Source organism: Chanos chanos, chromosome 5, assembly GCF_902362185.1.
Source record: "Chanos chanos chromosome 5, fChaCha1.1, whole genome shotgun sequence".
In the NCBI taxonomy this organism is placed as follows: domain Eukaryota; kingdom Metazoa; phylum Chordata; class Actinopteri; order Gonorynchiformes; family Chanidae; genus Chanos; species Chanos chanos.
In genome coordinates, this window is record NC_044499.1 from 50,624,817 (window position 1) to 50,646,263 (window position 21,447).

Below are 21,447 nucleotides of genomic sequence, written 5' to 3' on the forward strand. Positions count from 1 at the left end.
GTAAGGGAAAGTGTAGTGTAGTGTAGTGTGTGTGTATAGTATATATGTGTGTGTGTGTGTGTGTGTGTGTGTGTGTATAGAATATGTGTGTGTAGTGAATACATACCTTAGTAAGGGAAAGCAGAAGCAGGAAAGCCAGAGGATGTCCGTGATGTTCATGGGAGGAGGAAGTTGTGTGAGACATGCCAGGAACTACACACACACACACACACACACACACACACATGCAAACACACACACACACACACACACACACACACACACACACACAGGTTCAATATTGGCACTAAAAACAACTGTCCAAACACCAGCCCACAACCAGGAGGTGGCAGCTAAATCATCTCATCCCATGAATGAAAGTCGGGGAGGAAATGACTTCCATCAGGGAAAAGAGGAATTTTAATGACTTTATTTACAGAAGGAGAGGAAGTCGTGCGCTGTTTGATTTTCTGAGATTGCCCACATATTGCTGTCACATGAGCTGATTTAAAATAGAGTTTGTGGATCTGAACTTTGATTAATAAACAGACGTCATCTGAAACGTGAATCACTGGCGGACGAGCCGTCCTAAGCGAAACCTAATTTTAGCAGAGGCTGGGAGCCTCCTGGTGAGGAGGTGCAGGGAAAAGGTCACTCACCTGAATGATGACCAGAGTCAACTGACACTGCAGCAGGAACAGAAAACACTTTCTAATGCCGTAAGTAGTGTGTCTGGCCTGAGGAGGACGACAACACACAAAACACTGTCTTATTCACTTACACAAAAACACAACTATTCACAGTATGAGCAGGTGTGTGTGTGTGTGTGTGTGTGTGTACCTGTTCGATGAGTTTGACGATGCTGACACTCTCTCCCTGGTGGAAGGACACGGAGCAGGCCAGACTGTTGAGATTGGCAGACAGGCTGAGCGGAGTGAGAGCGTCCCGGTCCTCTCTCTGTCCACAGCCCGCGGCGTAACCAAACGTCTCCCAAGAGCAACGGGACGGGTACAGCGGGTCCAAGGACAAACTGCAACACACACACACCACACACAATAAATATCACACACACACACATACCACACAATAAATATCACACACACAGACACACCACACAATAAACATCATACAATAAATATCTATCACACACACACACACACACACACAATATACATCTCACACACACACACACACACACACAATATACAGCACACACACACACACAATATACATCACACACACACACACAATATACATCACACACACACACACAATATACATCACACACACACACACGACACAATAAACATCACACAATAAATATCTATCACACACACACACACGCACACCACACAATGTACATCACACACACGCACACACACCACACAATAAACATCACACACACACCACACAATGTACATCACACACACACACACACACACACACAATAAATATCACACACACACACACACAATAAATATCACACACACACACATACCACACAATAAATATCACACACACAGACACACCACACAATAAACATCATACAATAAATATCTATCACACACACACACACACACAATATACATCTCACACACACACACACACACAATATACAGCACACACACACACACAATATACATCACACACACACACACGACACAATAAACATCACACAATAAATATCTATCACACACACACACACGCACACCACACAATGTACATCACACACACACCACACAATAAACATCACACACACACACACACACCACACAATGTACATCACACACACACCACACAATAAACATCACACACACACACACACACACTCCACACACAATAAACATCTCACACACACACACCACACACAATAAACATCTCACACACACACCACACAATGTACATCACACACACACACCACACACAATATACATCACACACACACACAATATACATCACACACACACACACACACAATATACATCACACACACACACAATAAACATCACGCACGCACACACACACACACACACACACACACACACACACAATATACATCACACACACACACACACACACACACACACACACGCTACACAGACCTCAGTCTGCGAACAATCGGATACATCACAGTTATGTGAGTGAGAGGCCATTCCAGTCAAACTAGTGCACTTACACACCCAAATGACTTTAATAGTCCTTATTTACAACAGTACCTAAGTCTCTTTACGTATGTGTATTTGTGCAAGGTGCCTGTCTCCACAACAGTGGTCAAAAACAGACAGCTGCTCTGTGTGTGTGTGTGTGTGTGTGTGTGTTGACTGACCAAAGGTCACTGTGTAGGAACAGACAACTGGTGTGTACGCATGTGTGTGTGCGTCCGTGTGTGTATACGTTTGTGTGTGTTGTGTGGGAAAAATATTGCCTTGCCATTATACTGTAACCTTTAGAAGGAAAACATGCCTCATGGCTATTGTCATGATGAAGTATTAATACTACAGGGACATGTGCTTGCTTAACTACTTATGCTATTGCTATTATTATCCTATTATTACTATATGCTGCAAAACGCATCTGTGTCTTAGAACAATGAGCATTTATTACGTAGAAGAAAAGGTCTCGGTGTGTCTGCAGCACCTGGGAGTGAACACCAAGTATCCTGTGCTCCATGAGAAACATTATCTTGTAAACCCCCCCACATGTCCTCACTGCATAAGTTTGCCTCACTGTATAAAAAGCTCTGCACTCCTTAACCTCAGTGAGAACCACACCTCATCTCTGAGGTGTGCCTCTCTCATGATCATGAAATAAAGGAAAATGATTCATCACATCTGAGGTTTGTCGTCTCTGAGAATTAGCAACTCTCATTACAGGAGACTTCACATTTCCCTTACAGTTGTGTGTGTGTGTGTGTGTGTGTGTGTGTGTTGACCGACCTGAGGTCACTCTGAAGGAACAAACAGCTGTTGCGGAAGTTTGCTGAGCTTCCCAAACAACAGGTCACTTCTCTGTTCTCCTGCATGATCTTCATCATCTCACACATGGCTGCAACACACACACAAACAAGTTTAAACCTTTTACATTTCTCTGCAAACTTAACTTTCAACGGCAAATGCTGCTGCAAACATTCTATATATGGCACTAGGCTTGATCTGACTACAGCTCAAATCAAGGTCTTTTTAGTCCCACTAAAATAATCCCCTCCCAAAGTCTGAGTGTCCGAGGGTCATTTTGAGCTGCCTGAGACGACAAGCGTGTGTGTGTGTGTGTGTGTGCATGTGTGTGTGATTGTGTGTGTGAGTGTGTGTGTGTGTGTGTGTGTGCATGTGTGTGTGATTGTGTGTGTGAGTGTGTGTGTGAGTGTGTGTGTGTGTGTGTGTGTGTGTGTGTGTGAGGAAACTCACTCTCGGGTGTGCAGTCAGTGAAGAGTGGCACCAGCAGCGGCACATTGTCAATGTTCTTCAGGTGAGGACGCACCTGATGGATCCCACGAGGCAGCTTGGCCTTCAGACAGAGAAAGAGAGAGAGACAGAGAGAGAGCGAGAGGGAGAGACAAAGAGAAAGAGAGAGAGACAGAGAAAATTTCTGATTAGTCTAGGATATGATAACAGCTCTCTTCTGAATTGCTGAGTATTCAACTGTATCCTCCGGTACCACACAAACACAATAAGCATGAACCAAACAACCACACAGAACAGAGCGTGTTTAACTTAAACTAAACTAAACCGTGAAAGGTGCAGTAGTGTACACATCATCTGACTTGAAGAATTTTTTTTAACTTATTTTCTGGTGTCGAGGATAAAGACCTAACCAACATTAGATTTGATTTTGTATGGAGGGTTTCAATTCAGCGTGCAATCAACTCTACTCTAATAAACTAGTCTGTGAAGTCTGTGGTGTGTGCTGTGTTGGGTCTGTGCTGAGTCTGTGGTGTGTGCTGTGTTGTGTCTGTAGTGTGTGCTGTGTTGAGTCTGTAGTGTGTGCTGTGTTGGGTCTGTGCTGAGTCTGTGGTGTGTGCTGTGTTGAGTCTGTGGTGTGTGCTGTGTTGAGTCTGTAGTGTGTGCTGTGTTGGGTCTGTGTTGAGTCAGTAGTCTGAGCTGTATGTGGTTTTGGCTCTGTTGAGTCCGTAGTTTGTGCTGTGCTGGGTCTGTGTTGAGTCTGTAGTGTGTGCTGTGTTGGGTTTTGGCTGTGCTGAGTCTGAAGTGTGTGCTGTGTTGGGTTTTGGCTGTGTTGTGTCTGTAGTGTGTGCTGTATTGGGTTTTGGCTGTGTTGAGTCTGAAGTGTGTGCTGTGTTGGGTTTTGGCTGTGCTGAGTCTGTGGTGTGTGCTGTGTTGCGTTTTGGCTGTGTTGAGTCTGTAGTGTGTGCTGTGTTGGGTTTTGGCTGTGCTGAGTCTGTAGTGTGTGCTGTGTTAGGTTTTGGCTGTGTTGAGTCTGAAGTGTGTGCTGTGTTGGGTTTTGGCTGTGTTGTGTCTGTAGTGTGTGCTGTATTGGGTTTTGGCTGTGTTGAGTCTGAAGTGTGTGCTGTGTTGGGTTTTGGCTGTGCTGAGTCTGTGGTGTGTGCTGTGTTGCGTTTTGGCTGTGTTGAGTCTGTAGTGTGTGCTGTATTGGGTTTTGGCTGTGTTGAGTCTGAAGTGTGTGCTGTGCTGGGTTTTGGCTGTGCTGAGTCTGAAGTGTGTGCTGTGCTGGGTTTTGGCTGTGCTGAGTCTGTAGTGTGTGCTGTGTGCTGTGTTGGGTTTTTGCTGTGCTGAGTCTGTGGTGTGTGCTGTGTTGGGTTTTGGCTGTGTTGAGTCAGTAGTGTGTGCTGTGTTGGGTTTTGGCTGTGTTGCGTCTGAAGTGTGTGATGTATTGGGTTTTGGCTGTGTTGAGTCTGAAGTGTGTGCTGTGCTGGGTTTTGGCTGTGCTGAGTCTGTAGTGTGTGCTGTGTGCTGTGTTGGGTTTTTGCTGTGCTGAGTCTGTGGTGTGTGCTGTGTTGGGTTTTGGCTGTGTTGAGTCAGTAGTGTGTGCTGTGTTGGGTTTTGGCTGTGTTGCGTCTGAAGTGTGTGATGTGCTGGGTTTTGCCTGTGTTGAGTCAGTAGTCTGTGGTGTATGTGGTTTTGGCTGTGTTGTGTCTGTAGTGTGTGATGTGTTGGGTTTTGGCTGTGTTGAGTCTGTAGTGTGTGATGTGTTGGGTTTTGGCTGTGTTGAGTCTGTAGTGTGTGCTGTGTTGGGTCTGTGTTGAGTCTGTAGTGTGTGATGTGTTGGGTTTTGGCTGTGTTGAGTCTGTAGTGTGTGCTGTGTTGGGTCTGTGTTGAGTCTGTAGTGTGTGCTGTGTTGGGTCTGTGTTGAGTCTGTAGTGTGTGATGTGTTGGGTTTTGGCTGTGTTGAGTCTGTAGTGTGTGCTGTGTTGGGTCTGTGTTGAGTCTGTAGTGTGTGATGTGTTGGGTTTTGGCTGTGTTGAGTCTGTAGTGTGTGCTGTGCTGGGTTTTGGCTGTGTTGCGTACTCTGTTGCAGTCTTCCAGGAAACTGGGAACGTCACTGTCTGTGGGCTGGAAGCTGGCCAGATCCGACTGGCCTTCATCCTCTGGGAGTAACGGCCCCTCTGCATCGTCCCGCGAGTCTGCGAACGCAAATACACACACACATGCACACACACAGCCAGCCATTCACACAGACAGACAGCCATACACACGCACGCACACACACACACACACACAATTTCAATGTTAGTGGGGCATTCCCATTAAATTTCATTTTACTGTGACTAAAGATGAAGAACCTGACCCTGAACAAATGATTTTTTTACAGTTCTTATTTAAATGATAACAACATCCTCTTAAATCATTTAAACTTGTGGAGACTAACAGATGTTCCCACTCATTCAATATTTATATCTTCACATGGATATGTTGGTCCACGCAATTCCACAAAACAAGGAAAACACACACTAACTCACACACACACACACAGAGGGAGGCTGAGTACCATGGAGCAGGTCGTCGTGTAGGGATCCTGCCTGGCTGGGACTGGAAGGTGCTCCATCACACTGTCCGTCACCGTTAGGAGTCAGAGAGATATGACAGTTCCACCCTGTCTCTAGACCCATCTTCTCCGCAAACACCTACACACACACACACACACACACACACACACACACACACACATACATACATACATACACACACACACACACACACACACACACACACAGCAGGAAGGAGGTTGTGAGGACACCAGTTTCTATACAAATTTAAATAAAAATGAACATTTTATTAATTTTTTTTAACATTTTAAATTTTAAGACTCTTTTTTTAAAAGACTTGCAGTCTTTCCATGGTTGATATATAGCTGTCCTTTAATGTTTTCATGTTTTATTGTGGAATCAGATCTAAGTCTCACAGTGAAAGGAGAGAAAACAGGTGAACCGTAATGTGTGTGTGTGTATGTGTGTCTGAACCTTGCTACGCAGTTCATCTTCCATGGAGAAATAGACGAATCGGATACAGGCTGTGACCAGTGACTCTATCAGTCTGACAGTGTCCAGTCGGGCCTGGAACTGGGACGATACCATTCCCATAAAGATCTGACCACTCAACGCCTGCACACAGTCCTCCCGGTCCACGCCCTCACCTATCCCCTCTACACACAGACAGAGAGACAGAGAGAGACAGGGACAGAGAGAGAGAGACAGAGAGAGAGAGAGACAGAGAGAGAGAGAGAGAGAGACAGAGAGAGAGAGAGACAGAGAGAGAGAGAGAGAGACAGAGAGAGACAGATGGAGAGACAGTGAGAGGGAGAGGGAGAGAGAAAGAGGGAGAAAATAAGTATTCCAGGCTGAGCATCAATTCATCAATCCATCTGTCTGTCAATCTTTCCACCCTCTCACTCTCTCTCTCACCTCTACCCCATCCATTCAGTTCATACATTCATCAGACCAGTTCACCTCTCCCTCTCTCTCTCTCTCTCGCTCGCTCTCTCTCTCTCGCTTTCTCTCTCTCTCCATCCCTCCTTTCTCTCTCACCATCTGAGCTCCAGCTGTTTCTGCGGCTGCTGTGTTTGATGGGCGTGGTGTTGGGAAGCTCCACCCCCGAGAAGAGGGCGGGGCCAGGGGCCAGCTCCACACACTTCCCATTGAGCTGAGGAGACAGCGCCACCTGCATGGGTTTATAGGCAAATGCAGAGCAGTACCCTGACAGACAGGCTCTCTGGTAGAAATCAAGAACCTTCTTCCTGCACAGAGAGGCGAGAGGAGAGTTAATTTCTCAACTCAGGATCACTGACTGAGCACCACACCAGCTCAGACCAATACTGTTACATGGCATTCGTTTTATTACAGAACAGAGTTACACACTCAGACCTCAGAGAAATCATCACATCCCAAAAGCCTCTTCTTCACAAAGATTTCAAACAGGATTCTTCATTACAGACATTTAATCTAAACTGCATTTACCTCCTATTAATATGACTGAAGCATGTTTAACACTGTGAGGGTAATAAGTGTATGTGTGTGTGCGTGTGTCTGTGTGTGTGTGTGTGTGTCTTCGTGTGTTTCTGTGTTTTGTGTGTGTGTGTGTGTGTGTGTGTGAGACAGACCTGTCAGAGCCAGAGAGGGGGTAGATATCAGCGCCGTCCCAGAAGTCTGTGCAGGCCTCCAAGATGAGGTCAGCAGAGCCATGTGACAGCATCTGGACATTATCTAAGAGTATCCACATATCTGGGGTCAAAGGGCATTGCTTTCACACACAGTAAAAAAAAAAAAAAAAAAAAAAAAACACAAGGAGGGGGACCAGAGAGAGAAGGAAATGGTTGTAAAAAGAAAAAAAAAGAGAGAGAGAGAGAAAGAGAGAGAGAAAGACAGCTTGGACACTCACTGGTGGTGCTGTCCCGGACCAGGAGGCTGATCAGGTGGCTGATTGGTGGTTGGCGTTTGGTGAAGTGATGTAAGCGTCGAGGGGCACACTCTTTGGCCTTCTCTCCGCTGGGCAGCTGGTACAGCACCAAGTGGTTCTCCTGTTTAAACAGCTCCCTGGCACCAGGGGTGAAACCTGGGGGGCATTCCCAGCAGAATAGTGAGTGTGAGTGTGAGTGTGTGTGTGTGTGTGTGTGTGTGTGTGTGTGCGTGTGTCAGAGAGACAAGTAAAATAACAGTGAATAAAAGTGCTAGACAGTGCGTCTGTACGTCTGTCTACGCAGATCAGGGGTCATTCAGTCCGTGTGCTGTATGAAACATGTCTCACAGAAATACTGACACCGGACCAATCAGGGAAACTCTCAGACTCTCGTAGTCTGCAATGTCTGTGCAATGTCTTTTTCATTTCGGTACGGAGTACTGGATGGTGGAGCACAGAATGGAGTAGTGTGTGTGTGTGTGTGTGTGTGTGTGTGTGTGTGTGTCTACACTGTTTGTTCGTGTGTGTTGCTGACCTATAAGGCGTGAGAGTTCACACAGACCCCAGGGCACGTGCACGGGGAGTACGGAGCCGTGACTCTCCTGCAGGGCCAGGTTGGACAGGTGGTCAGAAAAACGACACAGCTGCTGAGTGACGCTGGAGTTACACAGGTTCAGCAGGATGTTCAGACCCAGCGGTTTCAGAGAGGACAGGTGACCCTGCCAGCCCGAGTCGTCAAACTGGATGCTGACCGGGTTCTGCTGGTCCTGGGACAGACTCAGCATCTCCAGATGATAATCACACACAAAATCCTCCGCCTCACAACACACTCCGTCACCTGCTCCTACCAGCTACGGAGAGAGAGAGAGAGACACACACACACACATACACACATACACATACACACAGGGGTTATAAAAGCACACAGGAAGCATACAAGACAACACAAACAGTTTTTTGCACAAGCATATCTGTGTCTGTACCAGTATCCCAGTGCAGCCAGACCCGTGTCTATATGAGCGCCCCACTATAGCCCAGACCAGTGTCTATACCAGTGTCTGTACAGGTAGATCAGTGTCCACAGGTGAATCCCAGTATAAGCAGTCCAGACCCAGTACCTGCGCGAGGTCGTCCTCCCCGCCCTCCGTGTCGTGGCTGAAGCTGACGTTGGATCCTGACGGGTGTTTGGTGCGTGTACCCTGAGGGGCGCGGCGAGAGCGCTGCGTATTGGAGGAGCGGCCCGTGTCATGTGACGCCTCGCTCGGCTCCTGCTCATTGGCCGTGTAAACGGAGGCTTCCACGGTGGGCGGGCACAAAAGGGCCTCTCCTTCCTGAGCCTGCAGGTACATGGGAAAAGCGTCACGTGCTAACGTTCCGCAAACACCGCAACAACATTTACCCTACACGTTCACATGAGCGTAAGTTTATTTATACAAGACACTGCTGTATCGATATTTTTCTCTCTAACATCTAACACATTCTCTTTGCCATCTAGATCTTTCGTCTGAAGTGACTTGCCATTACAGATACAGACACTTCCAGAACATCTCTGAGGTTAAGCATCTAAATCATTAGAGAGAAGACATGGTCAGGAATGGAACCCACAGCCTTCTGGATACTGGTTTGTTTTCCCCCCGAATGCTAAAAGAAACTGTCATTCTCAAGGCGTTATAATCTAACAAACCCCTCTGTCATTTCGGTATCTGCTGCCGCATCTCAGGAACCCAAAACACGTCGAGAATCGAGTAAAGGTGGGACCGCCACACTCGCTCGGGCTCTCACCTCATCTCTGTCCATCTCTCCCTCTATCCGGCAGAGGGAGCTGACGGAGAGGTCGTCTCTGAGGTCATCCTGGCTGTCGTGGGCCGGTTCGACCCGGCCGCTGAAAAACAGGACCGTCTCCGGGCTGGGGTTGGGCCAGGACAGAATGCCCTGTTTGTCGACGCAGCACAAGACCTGCGACACACGCACGCGTTAACATACACATAACCCGCACACGGCAAACATCTCGCGCAGACTGGAAACAATGCCAGCCATGGCATCCGTAACATCTGTGGAACAATCTGACTGCCAGGAGCATCATGGGAATTTAAAATGACCTCTGCTCATGCAGTGAGCAGGAATTAGCTGGCTGAAACTCTATTTATTTCTCTGCTTAGAGTCCAATGTTACGCCAATAAGCCCTTTTCATCTCCTAATAACTCTCTAAAGCAGTATGCTAAGGGATAGGAGCGATTTATTTATTTTTTTTCGGTTGTCATATTTCTATAGGTGGCTGTAGGGGGCACCAGCACTCACAGTGACGGAGCCCAGGTTGTGGAGCAGGCTGGAGGTGTAGCACAGCGTCTGGGACTCTCCTTTCAACACACTGACCAGGTTTCTCCCCACACACCGCAGCATCTCCTACACACACACACACACACACACACACACACACACAGGGTGTTAGAGATGTGATACGTGAGCCGGACTGTTAGCAGTCCTGGTTTTTGTGGTCTGGACTCTACATGTTTATCACTGCAGTAGAAATATGAACCTCTGGATTTTGTTCCTATGTGCCCCATTTCACTGTGTTAGAGTTACACACAGTCTCCTAGACCCCTCCACACACACACACACACACTATACCTAAGTCTCACACACACACTCACTCACTGTGCTACAACCTCACATACACACACTCACCGTAACAGAGAATTACACACACCAATTATCCTAAAGCCTCTCTCTCTCTCAGACACACACACATACACACACACACACATACAGGTGCATGCATAAACACATTCCCACATTCTCAGTGTACTGAGGCCAGACAGCACATGTGAACACACACAGACAAGCAGCATACAGTCAAAAACAAAAAAGAAAAAGAAAAAGAAAAAAGAAAAGGAAAAAAGAAAGCTCTGTGAGGCAGGAGGCACGGACAGGGGCGAGCGGAGACAGGAAGCAGGCACTCTGTGCTTCCAGTGTTGGGTTACAGCAGCGCTGATATGAAGCAGGGGCGGTGAGAGTGGACTCTAGGCTCTGTCCAGCAGAGTGGGTTTGGTTTGGCGTTGAGTTGTAAGGAGAGAAGGCAACGCAGCACAAGCAAAGGGCCAAGAGCTGAAAGCAGTATTACTCAGCAAGACAGAGACAGAAAACCAGAGAGAGCGACTCTTAGACAAGCCTGTGTCCCACTCCACTGCACTCAACAACGGCCGGGAGCGACACCGGACCGACCAAAGCAAACTTCAAAATAAAAGACTCCACATCTAAACAGAACACGATCGTATCTAATCATGCATTTCAGTGCAAACAGCGACACAGTATTAAGATCTTTGACTTACGAAGCGAATTAACTACGAAGCAAAATTTCAGCAACCAAAATCATTTGGAAAAATGCCTAAGAAACGCTCAACAAAAGCTCAATAATAAAAATCCAGGCAAGCATCAGTATCAAAATGCAGCCACAGATAATCCAGGGGGAGGGGGAGGAAAGGGGGGGATCTATCCGCCATGCAGGAATCAGGGGGGTTCGGAGGGGGGGGTTGGCTTACATTCTGACGTGCAGAGGGCAGACAGGCAAGAGGAGCAGGAGTAGAGGGAGGTACACAAAGGACAGACAGAGGACAGAGAAGAGGTGGAAAAAAGCTGAAATCAAATAAAACGAAAAAAAAAAAAAATCAAAATCGAGTCGAGGCATTGATTACGCGGAATGGAAATCAACGAAACGAGGCAGAGAGCGACGAGAACGACTCCTCGAAATACCCGGTCGATCGACAAAAAAAGCAAAACGAAAACCAAACAAATGGCAGAAAAAGAAAACGACTCTCCGTGTGAAAGACGGTAAAAGAAGAAGAGACGAGAATGTAAAAGAGGAAAGCGATGTAGAGGAGTGACCGGGGGGGGGGGGGGGGAGGTGCGGAGAGAGGGGAGAGGGGAGTGTGAGGTGGGGGCGGGGCGGGGCAGGTGGGTTAAGGAATTGAGAGGATATACCTGGGAGGACACCACTTCCGTGTAGCTGCTTAGAGTGTCCTCAGAGAACTTAGCAAGCTGGGGCGAGAGAAGAGGCGAATTAAACACCGACAAGCGCTGCCGGCTAGCCCTCCGTCTGCGTTAACTCTCTCTCTCTCTCTCTCTCTCTCTATGCCTCTCCCTCGCTCTCTCTCTCTCTTTACCTGTGTGTTTCTATCGTTCTCTCAGTCTCCACATCCTGTTAGCTGAAGCTGAGTCAGAAAGCTTAGAGTGATCATGCTGAGTTAAAACAGCACATTCAGGTTAATACAGCAAACACTCAGTCTGGAGTGTGTGTGTGTGTGTGTGGATGTGTGTGTGAGAGTGTGTGTGGGTGTGTGTGTGTGGGTGTGTGAGAGTGTGTGTGTGTTTGACAGCACATTCAGGTTAATACAGCAAACACTCATTCTGGAGAGTGTGTGTGTGTGTGTGTGTTTGACAGAGGAAATAAGTGAATATGAGTGAGAGCAGGTATATATTAACTGTATGTGAGAGAAAGTGAAAGGGGGGGGGAGTTAATGTATAGAGGTCTGTGAGGGCAAAGGCTTGTTTAAGAGGATCGTGTGTGTGTGCGTGTGTGTGTGTGTGTGTGTGTGTGTCTCACCAGTCCAGTGGGGGAGTTGCGGCTGGACTCGGCTAACACCCGGGCCTCTCCATAAGCATTGACCAGGATCCACATGACAGGAAACAGCAGAGGCAGAATGGGCAAGACTCCCATCAACTACACAACACACAGGACACACACACACACACAACATACAACCAACTGTTAGACACACAATACACGATCAAACACCACCCACTGACAGACTGCAAAATCAACTGAGTGTCAGAGAGACAGACTGAGAGGGATAGATAGACAGATAGACAGACAGACAGACAGACAGACAGACAGACAGATAGACAGATAGACAGATAGATAGATAGATAGATAGATAGATAGATAGATAGACAGACAGACAGATAGATAGATAGATAGATAGATAGATAGATAGATAGACAGATAGATAGATAGATAGATCACTCTTAACCTGTAGCTGGATGAAGTTGAAGGCTCCAGGGGAGAGACTTGGAAAGTCACAAAAGTACCGTATAGTGTTAACTGTGAAGAATGCCACCTACAGACGACGCAGCCACAGGAAAGGGAAAAGGATGCATCAGCTACGCTACGACTGTTCAACGACAATTTCAACCGTGACGCAACCATGAAGTTAAGCCAAAAATGAATTACGGTCGTAGCCTGTTTGATTGACACTCTAGTGAAAGAAGGCGTCTGATTGGACGGCTGTCGTACCAGGACGGCTGGGCTGGCGTATTTTGCGATGATGGACTGCACCGTAAAGCGTTCGTTATCCAGGGCTGTGATTGGCCGAGAGAGGACCAGATCCAGACTGTTCCTATTGGACAAAAATCAAAAGAGGACAACACTCATGAAATGACTGCACCTGAAGACACCGTGACGGCCCTCTGCAGGTGACACAGGCCGTGTGTATGACAGGTGTTTGACAGATGTGTCAGTCAATGGAGACATGTGTTAATTCTAAACATCGAATAGCTCTGTTAATTCTAAGAAAAACTGCTTTTCTTCCAGTTCCAAAGCCAGAACATGCCAGTGCTTCGAGGATCATATTTCAGGAGTTATTTACTTACGAAACCATAGAGAGCTGACACTAGAAAGACAAAGACCTTTAATCATGCTAAAAATAAAAGAAACTGTGGACATATCTCCCCAGGCCAGCAGTGCCACAGCCAGACACTTCAGACACAACCCTAATCAAATTAACCACAGAGACAGCTCTCAGCCAATCACCACGCAGTTCTCATGGAAGTGTCTTTGTCCAGCTTTCTTAAAAGAGGAGATCTCTGTACTACATTAAAGAAAAGCTATGCTGAGCCACTAGGCTACCGGCATATATGACTGAAGTTAGAAAGGAGTTGCTAAAATCATCTGTTTCTTTAACTACTGTAGGTTGTACTTCACAATATAAGTCGTCATGTTTAATAAGGTGTGATGGGTAAAACCAGTTTTCTATATTCAGTCTCACAGTTCATTAAAACCTGTTCAAACGTTAAACCTCAGGATTGGTGCTTGGGTCGAAACGGGCGTGTCTGTACCTGACGCTGTCCAGGATGGGGGTGCGGACCACCCTGAAGAGACGGAACTGCTGGGGGGTGTGGGCTCCCCTCTTTTCGTTCACCCGCGGGGACGGAGGAGGAGAGAATGGAGGGAAGAGGTCTCCTGGCTCCAGAACTATGTGTTCGTCGTCCTGGCGACAGAAAAGAGAAAGGGCCAGAGGAAGGATGAGAGAAATCACTCGGGGGGGGGGGGGGGGGGGGGGGGGGGGGGGGGGGGGGGGGGTTGTGCAAGTCTGAACAAACACGTCGTTTTCCTCTGAGAGTCTCCGCGAAGGTTTTACACACGCCGGTAACTTATGCCTCAAAATGAAATTCCCTTACGTAAAATCACATCAATAACTGAGAACAAATTCTGACCAAAATTCTGATGACATACAGAAACACAGCCTGAACATCTCTGAACATCTTTACAAAAGAGGAGTCTCGTTTCAGAGCACAAATCTCTGAAATACTCTCCGAAATCTCTGAGTAAATCGCTTATTGTGGCGTTAATCAGCTGTTAGCTGTGTCGGCAAACAACAAAAGAAATTCTTCAGAAAATTACATGAGCGGTAAACTTGTGGAATGAACTGTAGAGACCTTCAACATATCAGATGTAATAAACACAATGTGGCTGATTTACCAAAATTATGAAAATGTGAAAAGAAAATGAAAAAGAAAAAACAACCTTGATGCCTCTGAGAGACGCAAAGGCTTCCTGGCCCGGTCTCAGGGCGATGACATCACCCTCTACCAGCAGACTGACAGGCAGATTGACCAATTGCTCATCTCGATATGTCCAATGAAGGGACCAGGACGGGGAAGGGGGCGTGTACAGGTCTGGGTAAAGGGAGGGAGCCCAGCGGACTGGCTGTCCCGGACATCCTTCAAGATGATCTGGTGGAAAATGACCAATGAATTTCAAAACACATCAAAAAAATGATGATGTAAATACCCTGTAAATACTCATCACAACTCAAAAAAACCAAACAAAAAAACCCCACAAAAACAAAACAACAATCCATCCATCCATTCGTCCATCCGTCCATCTCTCCATCATCAATCTCTCCCTCTCTCACCGTTTAGCTGTTTGATGATCGTTTTGAGTCTGCGGACCATCTCAGTTCTCTTGAGTTTCTGTTGCCGCCCAATCAGGAGGAGGTTCAGCAGGAGGAGGAGGAGAAGTGCTCCTGCATTCACCAGCTCGATACCAAGGCTGAGAGGAGACACGACAGAGTCAGGTTTCATCGATACAATCAATCAATGCTTAACTAGGCTTTTCCAGTCAACGCATATCATAACATCTCCTGTGTTTTACATAGCTTCAACTCTCCACAGTAGTTTAGACAAACATCTCACACAAACTGCCTCCAACCATCAGACAGGAGGTAAGGCCGTGACCAGCTGAACAAGACTGTGTTAGACTGAAGTTGGAGCAAAATCGTAAACCGAAGGCGGATTTCCAGGATGAGGACTGGTTTCGCTACCACAGACGGAGGATCTTGGGGTTTTCGAACACACTCCTGTCTACCCACACACAAAGCCAAACAAAACTGACCTGCCCCGGGGCTGGCTGCCATGGCAACAAAGCAGCCCAAACACCACCAGCAACGTGAGGGCCGCTCCCGGCCAATGAAAACAAGAGTGACGGTTGTTATGGTGAAGGAAACTCTTGGACCACAGCTCCTGAGAAATGAGAGTAAAAACCGATAAAGGCTTTATAATAAATGTGTTTACAACCCATTACACACAGAGACGGGCGAAAATTTACACAAATCAAGTCGAATCTGATGCAGTAGTCAGTGTGTGACCTAAACATTCGGGAACAAACCTTCAGAGTGTACCGACGTCGGCCAAATTTCTGGTGCTGCTCCAGTAAACTTTCCAACTGGTCTCGTAGAGTTCCCAGTGCCTGTGCAGTGGAAAGTCCAAGTGGAGTGGGCTCCTCCTCCTGTAAACCAGTCAAACCAGTCAGCAAGCTAAGCGGTACGTCACAACTGCACTCAGAACTGTTATTTCAGGTTCTGAAGGAATGATTGAAGAATTCTCAAATCCGGGAAGATCTGAGAATTCTCAGATCTGGAAAGATCCGAGAATTCCCTTAGCTGATTTAGGATGGCCAGTTTCCTCGAATTTGCATTTGCACATGTCATAAAAGATCAAAGTTTACACTGAAATGCTTTCACACACAGCTCAAAATAACCCCAAAGGCTTTTCCCATAATCTCTGGGTTCCTCTGTCATATCTCAGTTCAGCTGCCTCAAGCTCCTTCTCTCTCTCTCTCTCTCTCTCTCTCTCTGTCTTTTTTTAACACTAAAGTGCCTCTAATGCTGCTCCACTACGGCTGGCTCACAGTGCCCCACGGCTATAAATAAACCCTCCACTTTCCCACACACTGAAAGAGAGACAGAGAGATTGACAGAGATAGAGAGAGGCAGACAGAGAGAGAGAAAAACAGAGAGAGAGACAGAGAAAGGCAGAGACAAAGCCAGAGAGAGCGACAGAGAGAGAGAGAGAGAGAGAGAGAGAGAGAGAGAGAGAGAGAGAGAGAGAGAGAGAGAGACAGAAAGAGACAGCACCATTCACTAAATCCTCAAGACAACATGTACACACATCAGCAACACCAGAGTTCACACACACACACACACACACACAAACCCCTCACAGAGGGGCCTAAAACATGCCGGCAGGCGAACACAGCTCACAGAGGAGTTGAAATACTTCGGCTGTAACTACTGAGGTGGTCACAGTCCTAACAATAAACCACTAGACAGCATTTCTCACAAACACACACACACACACACAAACATGTCTCACAAACACACACACAAGATGCGTCACAAACACATACACACACACAAAATACAGGTCTCACACACACACACACACACACACCACAAACACAATACACATCTCTATCACGCACACACACAAACATGTCTGACGCACACACACACACACACACACACACACACACGAACACAAAACACAAAACACATCTCTCATACACAAACACAAAACACAGTGTACATAAATCCCATCATCAAGAAACGGTTGAAATCTCTGCCCAAGGCAGTCCAGGTGAACACCAATCCATGCAAAAACTCACACCGACATACACATACACACACACACACACACACACACACACACACACACACCCCTTACATCCTCACGCACCAGACAGCACCAGTTTGCGTCCACTTACACGGTTCTTCCAGAACCAGGTTCCGTTTTTCAGAATCATGATGACAGAGACCTGGTGCTGCCTGCACAGAGCTGTGGGCTCGGTCTGGAGCTCCGAGCTTAAGCGTGAGCGTGTGTGTGTGTGTATGTGTGTGTGAGTGAGTGCGTGACAGCCAGGCTTTTGGACAGTGGGTTTATATACGCTGCAGTTTCAGCAGTCAGTTGTGCTGTGGAGACACCCAGTCTCCGACTCACTGCCTGTCTCCCTGCCTCATTTGCACACCCTCAACGAACCTGACACACACCCCAAACTCTGGCATCCACACACACACACATACACACACGCATGCATGCACGCATGCACACTCCACCTTACCCACCCCAGGACTGCTAGCAGAGTGAAGAGATGAATTTGAGGGAGGAGAAGAGAAAAGAGAGGAAGAGAGAAAAGAGAGGAGAGAGAAAAGAGAGGAGAGAGAAAAGAGAGGAAGAGAGAAAAGAGAGGAGAAGAGAACAGAGAGGAGAGGAGAACAGAGAGGAGAGGAGAACAGAGAGGAGAGAGAAAAGAGAGGAGGAAGAAAAGAGAGGAGGAAAAAAAGAGAGGAAGGGAGAAAAGAGAGGAAGAGAGAAAAAAGAGGAAGAGAGAACAGAGAGGAGAGAGAAAAGAGAGGAAGAGAGAAAAGAGAGGAGAGAGAAAAGAGAGGAAGAGAGAAAAGAGAGGAAGAGAGAACAGAGAGGAGGAGAGAAAAGAGAGGAGGAGAAAAAAAGAGAGGAGGAGAGAAAAGAGAGGAAGAGAGAAAAGAGAGGAGAGAGAACAGAGAGGAAGAGAGAAAAGAGAGGAGAGAGAAAAGAGAGGAGAGAGAAAAGAGAGGAGGAGAGAACAGAAAGGAGAGAGAACAGAAAGGAGAGAGAACAGAAAGGAGAGAGAAAAGAGAGGAGAGAGAAAAGAGAGGAGAGAGAAAAGAGAGGAGAGAGAACAGAGAGGAAGAGAGAAAAGAGAGGAGAGAGAAAAGAGAGGAGAGAGAAAAGAGAGGAGGAGAGAACAGAAAGGAGAGAGAACAGAAAGGAGAGAGAAAAGAGAGGAGAGAGAAAAGAGAGGAGAGAGAAAAGAGAAGGCTTTGTGTTAAGCGACGGGAAGGTTAGAAGTGGTCTCAGCAGAGATTTCACACAGGGTACTGTAGAGGGCTGGCATGGCCAACATCTGTGTCCAAAACAGAGCATCAAACCGCAAAACAAAAGAGAGACAGTAAATGAGAGAGAGACAGAAAGAGAGAGAGAGAGAGAGAGAGAGAGAGAGAGAGATAGAGACAGATAAGAAGCTTTGATGAGAATGTGTGGAGTGTGTGAGAGAGGAATGGTGGGATGGAGAGAGTGACAGAGACAGAAAGAGAGAGAGAGGGACAGAGAGAGAGAGACAGACAGAGAGAGACAGAAAGAGAGAGAGAAAAGACAGAGAGAGGCACACAAATGCCTCCCCATCTCTCCCCTCCCAAACTCTCTCCATTCAGGCATTCATCTTTTCATCTTTTCCAGCCAGTGCAGCACTTTTCTGTAGAGAGACAGAGAGAGAGAGAAAGAAAGACAGACAGACAGGCAGACAGACAGAGAGAGAGAGAAAGAGAGAGGGAGGGAGAGAGAGAGAGAGAGAGAGAAAAAGAGTGTATCCTCTTTGACCCCTCTGCTTACACGGTGCTGTTGCACCAGACCGAAGTCAAACCCTCTACAGCCGCAGGCAAACTGTCCCTCAACCATCATACACACACACACACACACACGCACACGCACACACGCACACATACCGACAGCCAATGAAAATACACTTCTGTAAGAGGCTTACAGTCTTAACTTAACATCACTGTCTAATGAGCAAAAAGCAACACAAAGAGAAAGAAAGAAAGAAAGAAAGAAAGAAAGAAAGAAAGAAAGAAAGAAAGAAAGAAAGAAAGAAAGAGACAGAGAGACAGACAGAGAGAGAGAGAGATGAACTACTTGTCAGTCGATAAATGACTCAAGATGAAAAAGACAATAATTAGTTTATTTATTAATTGTTTGTTTGCCATTAAAATAATACTCATTCAAGATTTATTCAAGTTTCTATTCCTTATGTACTTACTAGCCACATAACAGATAACGTTAGTTAATGCACTTTTTAAATTTTATTAACCATTATTTTCACAACTAGTATTTATGACTGCAATAGCATCACAAGCATCTCACCAGACTAATACAGCCTTTTAGATGTTGAAAAGAGAGAGACAGAGAGAGAGAGAGAGCGAGAGCGAGAGAAAGAGAGGGTGAGAACGAGAGAGAGAGCAAGAGAAAGAGAGAGTGAGAGCGAGAGAGAGAGCGAGAGAAAGAGAAAGATAGCGAGAGAGTGAGAGCGAGAGCGAGAGAGAGGGTGAGAGGGTGAGAGAGCGAGAAAGAGCAAGAGCGAGAGAGAGAGAGAGAGAGAGAGAGAGAGAGAGAGAGAGAGAGAGAGAGAGAAAGAGAGCGAGAGTGAGAGAGAGCGAGAATATACCCTACAAACAGAACATAAGCAATATCCCTTTGGTTCAGACAGCCAACAAAACAGTCACAATAGAAAAACTGCAGCCTCTGCATTCCAGCCAAACCACCTCTGCACAGAGAGTGTTACTAGACTTGGCCTGTCTCTGACAACACAGCCTATTCAAACCTGTAGTCTTCCCTATCTAAACCAAGGTCAGTATCTCCCCCGTGTTCAAACCCAAGCTGTCATGCTCAATGACACAAGTACATAAACCACACATAAGAGAGACTTAGGCAAAGAGACACAGAACACAGAATACTCAACCTCCAAGACTTCCATCTTCCTTCGAACAGAGCAGCTGAGAACTGGGTTTTGGCTTTATGATTAATTGCTACAGGACAAAAACCAACGCACAGGAAGGTGAACAGATACGGGAGGAACGGAAGATAAGACAGAGGCTCATGCGTGAAATCTGTTAACTAACAAACCTGAGGGAACTTTTTTTTTCTTTTTTTTTTTTCCACTCCCAAGCCCTTTGCACCCTCTTCTGACCGGACAGATCAGTTACAAAACCAGCATTCCGTTTCAACAGAGTTTATTCATCACACGCCTTTCTCTTCTTATGTCAGAGAACAGAGGAGAAAACACACACACACACTCACACCTAATAAACACACACACACCTAGCACATACACACTCACATCGAACAGATACACACTAACAAATACATACACATACACACATTTTTCTAACACACACACACACACACTCACATCCAAGAAACACACTCACATAACAAACACACACACATACACAGTGACAGAGGAAGTCCAGAGTGACAGATCTCTGGTGTGATCACAGTGCAGGAATATTACAAGTCTCAGCTGTTTAAAAAAAAAATCATCTTTCATAAAGATAAACAAAAAACATGTCTCAAGCCCTGATAGCATGAGTATATATTTCTCTGAGCTGTTTATGACATCTAAACTGGCATGAACCGTTTAAACTGGTTTTGAAATGTATGTGGCATGTTTTAACATAGGGCAAAGTTAAGGGTGAAATGTGGGAATGGTAAACAAACCCATAAGGAAACAGAACAGCACTTGCTAAACAGAGGCCTTAAGACCTCTTTAAAACAAAACAAAACAAAACAAACAAACAAAAAACGCAAACACTACAAAAAAAAAAAAAATCCTTTTCCACAAAACTGATGAAGGGTACCTGGTGCCTAACCTGCTTCTTATCCTGCAGCTCCATGGCAACCTCGTCCACTCAACATACTCTGCTGATAGGCAGGGCTCCGGTTGTCATGGGCAACGCCCAGCCACGCCCCAGCAAGTGCTCCCGAGTGCAGTGCCAGTCTGAGCAGGGGGGTGAGCGCACAGCCTGAACGCAGCAGGGAATACCGGAGGCGTGGTCCCTGAAGAGCGGATGTCTCTTCCTCCTTTTCTCACGGGGAGGGACAGCTCTGAAGGGAATACAATTTCTATGAGAACAGGTGGACGGTCTGTTATACCTGCTTCCATGATTAAAGTTCCAGATAAAATATCAGAGCACAGTTTTGAAATAAGGGCCAAAAGTTTCTTTCCCAACTAAAGTTAAGGCTGAAAACATCTCTACTGAGTTTCTTATAACAGGCCCACATGAAGATCAACAGGCAACTACCTGAAGCTCTATTCCAGATCTGTCAGAGCAGGTCTGGGACCAGCTTTATGAACCTTTTGTATTATTGCAACCATTCTGAGCAAAGTGTCAATACGTATGCAGGAAGTCCACTTCATCCTGGGGCATCAAACTTGCTTCCTCCTCCTTACTTA

General features: G+C 46.4%; 1 protein-coding gene across 3 annotated transcripts in view; it reads right to left on the reverse strand.

Annotated features, from left to right (window-relative positions):
* The window catches only part of tmem94 (transmembrane protein 94), a 23,890-nt gene extending 3,003 nt beyond the window's left edge, over nucleotides 1-20,887 (reverse strand). The window contains exons 1-25 of one of the 3 annotated variants that reach the window (XM_030774285.1): nucleotides 20,864-20,887; nucleotides 15,787-15,906; nucleotides 15,514-15,641; nucleotides 15,035-15,171; nucleotides 14,644-14,852; nucleotides 13,956-14,107; nucleotides 13,135-13,237; nucleotides 12,872-12,958; nucleotides 12,445-12,561; nucleotides 11,823-11,879; nucleotides 10,143-10,247; nucleotides 9,627-9,800; nucleotides 8,963-9,181; nucleotides 8,380-8,695; nucleotides 7,827-8,000; nucleotides 7,549-7,651; nucleotides 6,977-7,185; nucleotides 6,413-6,594; nucleotides 5,941-6,076; nucleotides 5,460-5,575; nucleotides 3,384-3,483; nucleotides 2,916-3,024; nucleotides 820-1,009; nucleotides 639-716; nucleotides 107-192 (exon numbers count right to left, since the gene is read on the reverse strand). In XM_030774285.1, the coding sequence (XP_030630145.1) occupies nucleotides 107-192; nucleotides 639-716; nucleotides 820-1,009; nucleotides 2,916-3,024; nucleotides 3,384-3,483; nucleotides 5,460-5,575; nucleotides 5,941-6,076; nucleotides 6,413-6,594; nucleotides 6,977-7,185; nucleotides 7,549-7,651; nucleotides 7,827-8,000; nucleotides 8,380-8,695; nucleotides 8,963-9,181; nucleotides 9,627-9,800; nucleotides 10,143-10,247; nucleotides 11,823-11,879; nucleotides 12,445-12,561; nucleotides 12,872-12,958; nucleotides 13,135-13,237; nucleotides 13,956-14,107; nucleotides 14,644-14,852; nucleotides 15,035-15,171; nucleotides 15,514-15,641; nucleotides 15,787-15,906; nucleotides 20,864-20,887 (3,431 nt within the window). Of the gene's footprint in view, nucleotides 1-106; nucleotides 193-638; nucleotides 717-819; nucleotides 1,010-2,915; nucleotides 3,025-3,383; nucleotides 3,484-5,459; nucleotides 5,576-5,940; nucleotides 6,077-6,412; nucleotides 6,595-6,976; nucleotides 7,186-7,548; nucleotides 7,652-7,826; nucleotides 8,001-8,379; nucleotides 8,696-8,946; nucleotides 9,182-9,626; nucleotides 9,801-10,142; nucleotides 10,248-11,822; nucleotides 11,880-12,444; nucleotides 12,562-12,871; nucleotides 12,959-13,134; nucleotides 13,238-13,955; nucleotides 14,108-14,643; nucleotides 14,853-15,034; nucleotides 15,172-15,513; nucleotides 15,642-15,786; nucleotides 15,907-20,863 lie in introns of all 3 variants that reach the window. The other 2 variants (XM_030774286.1, XM_030774287.1) reach the window with 2 other exon arrangements.
* Nucleotides 20,888-21,447: the final 560 nt, after the last annotated feature.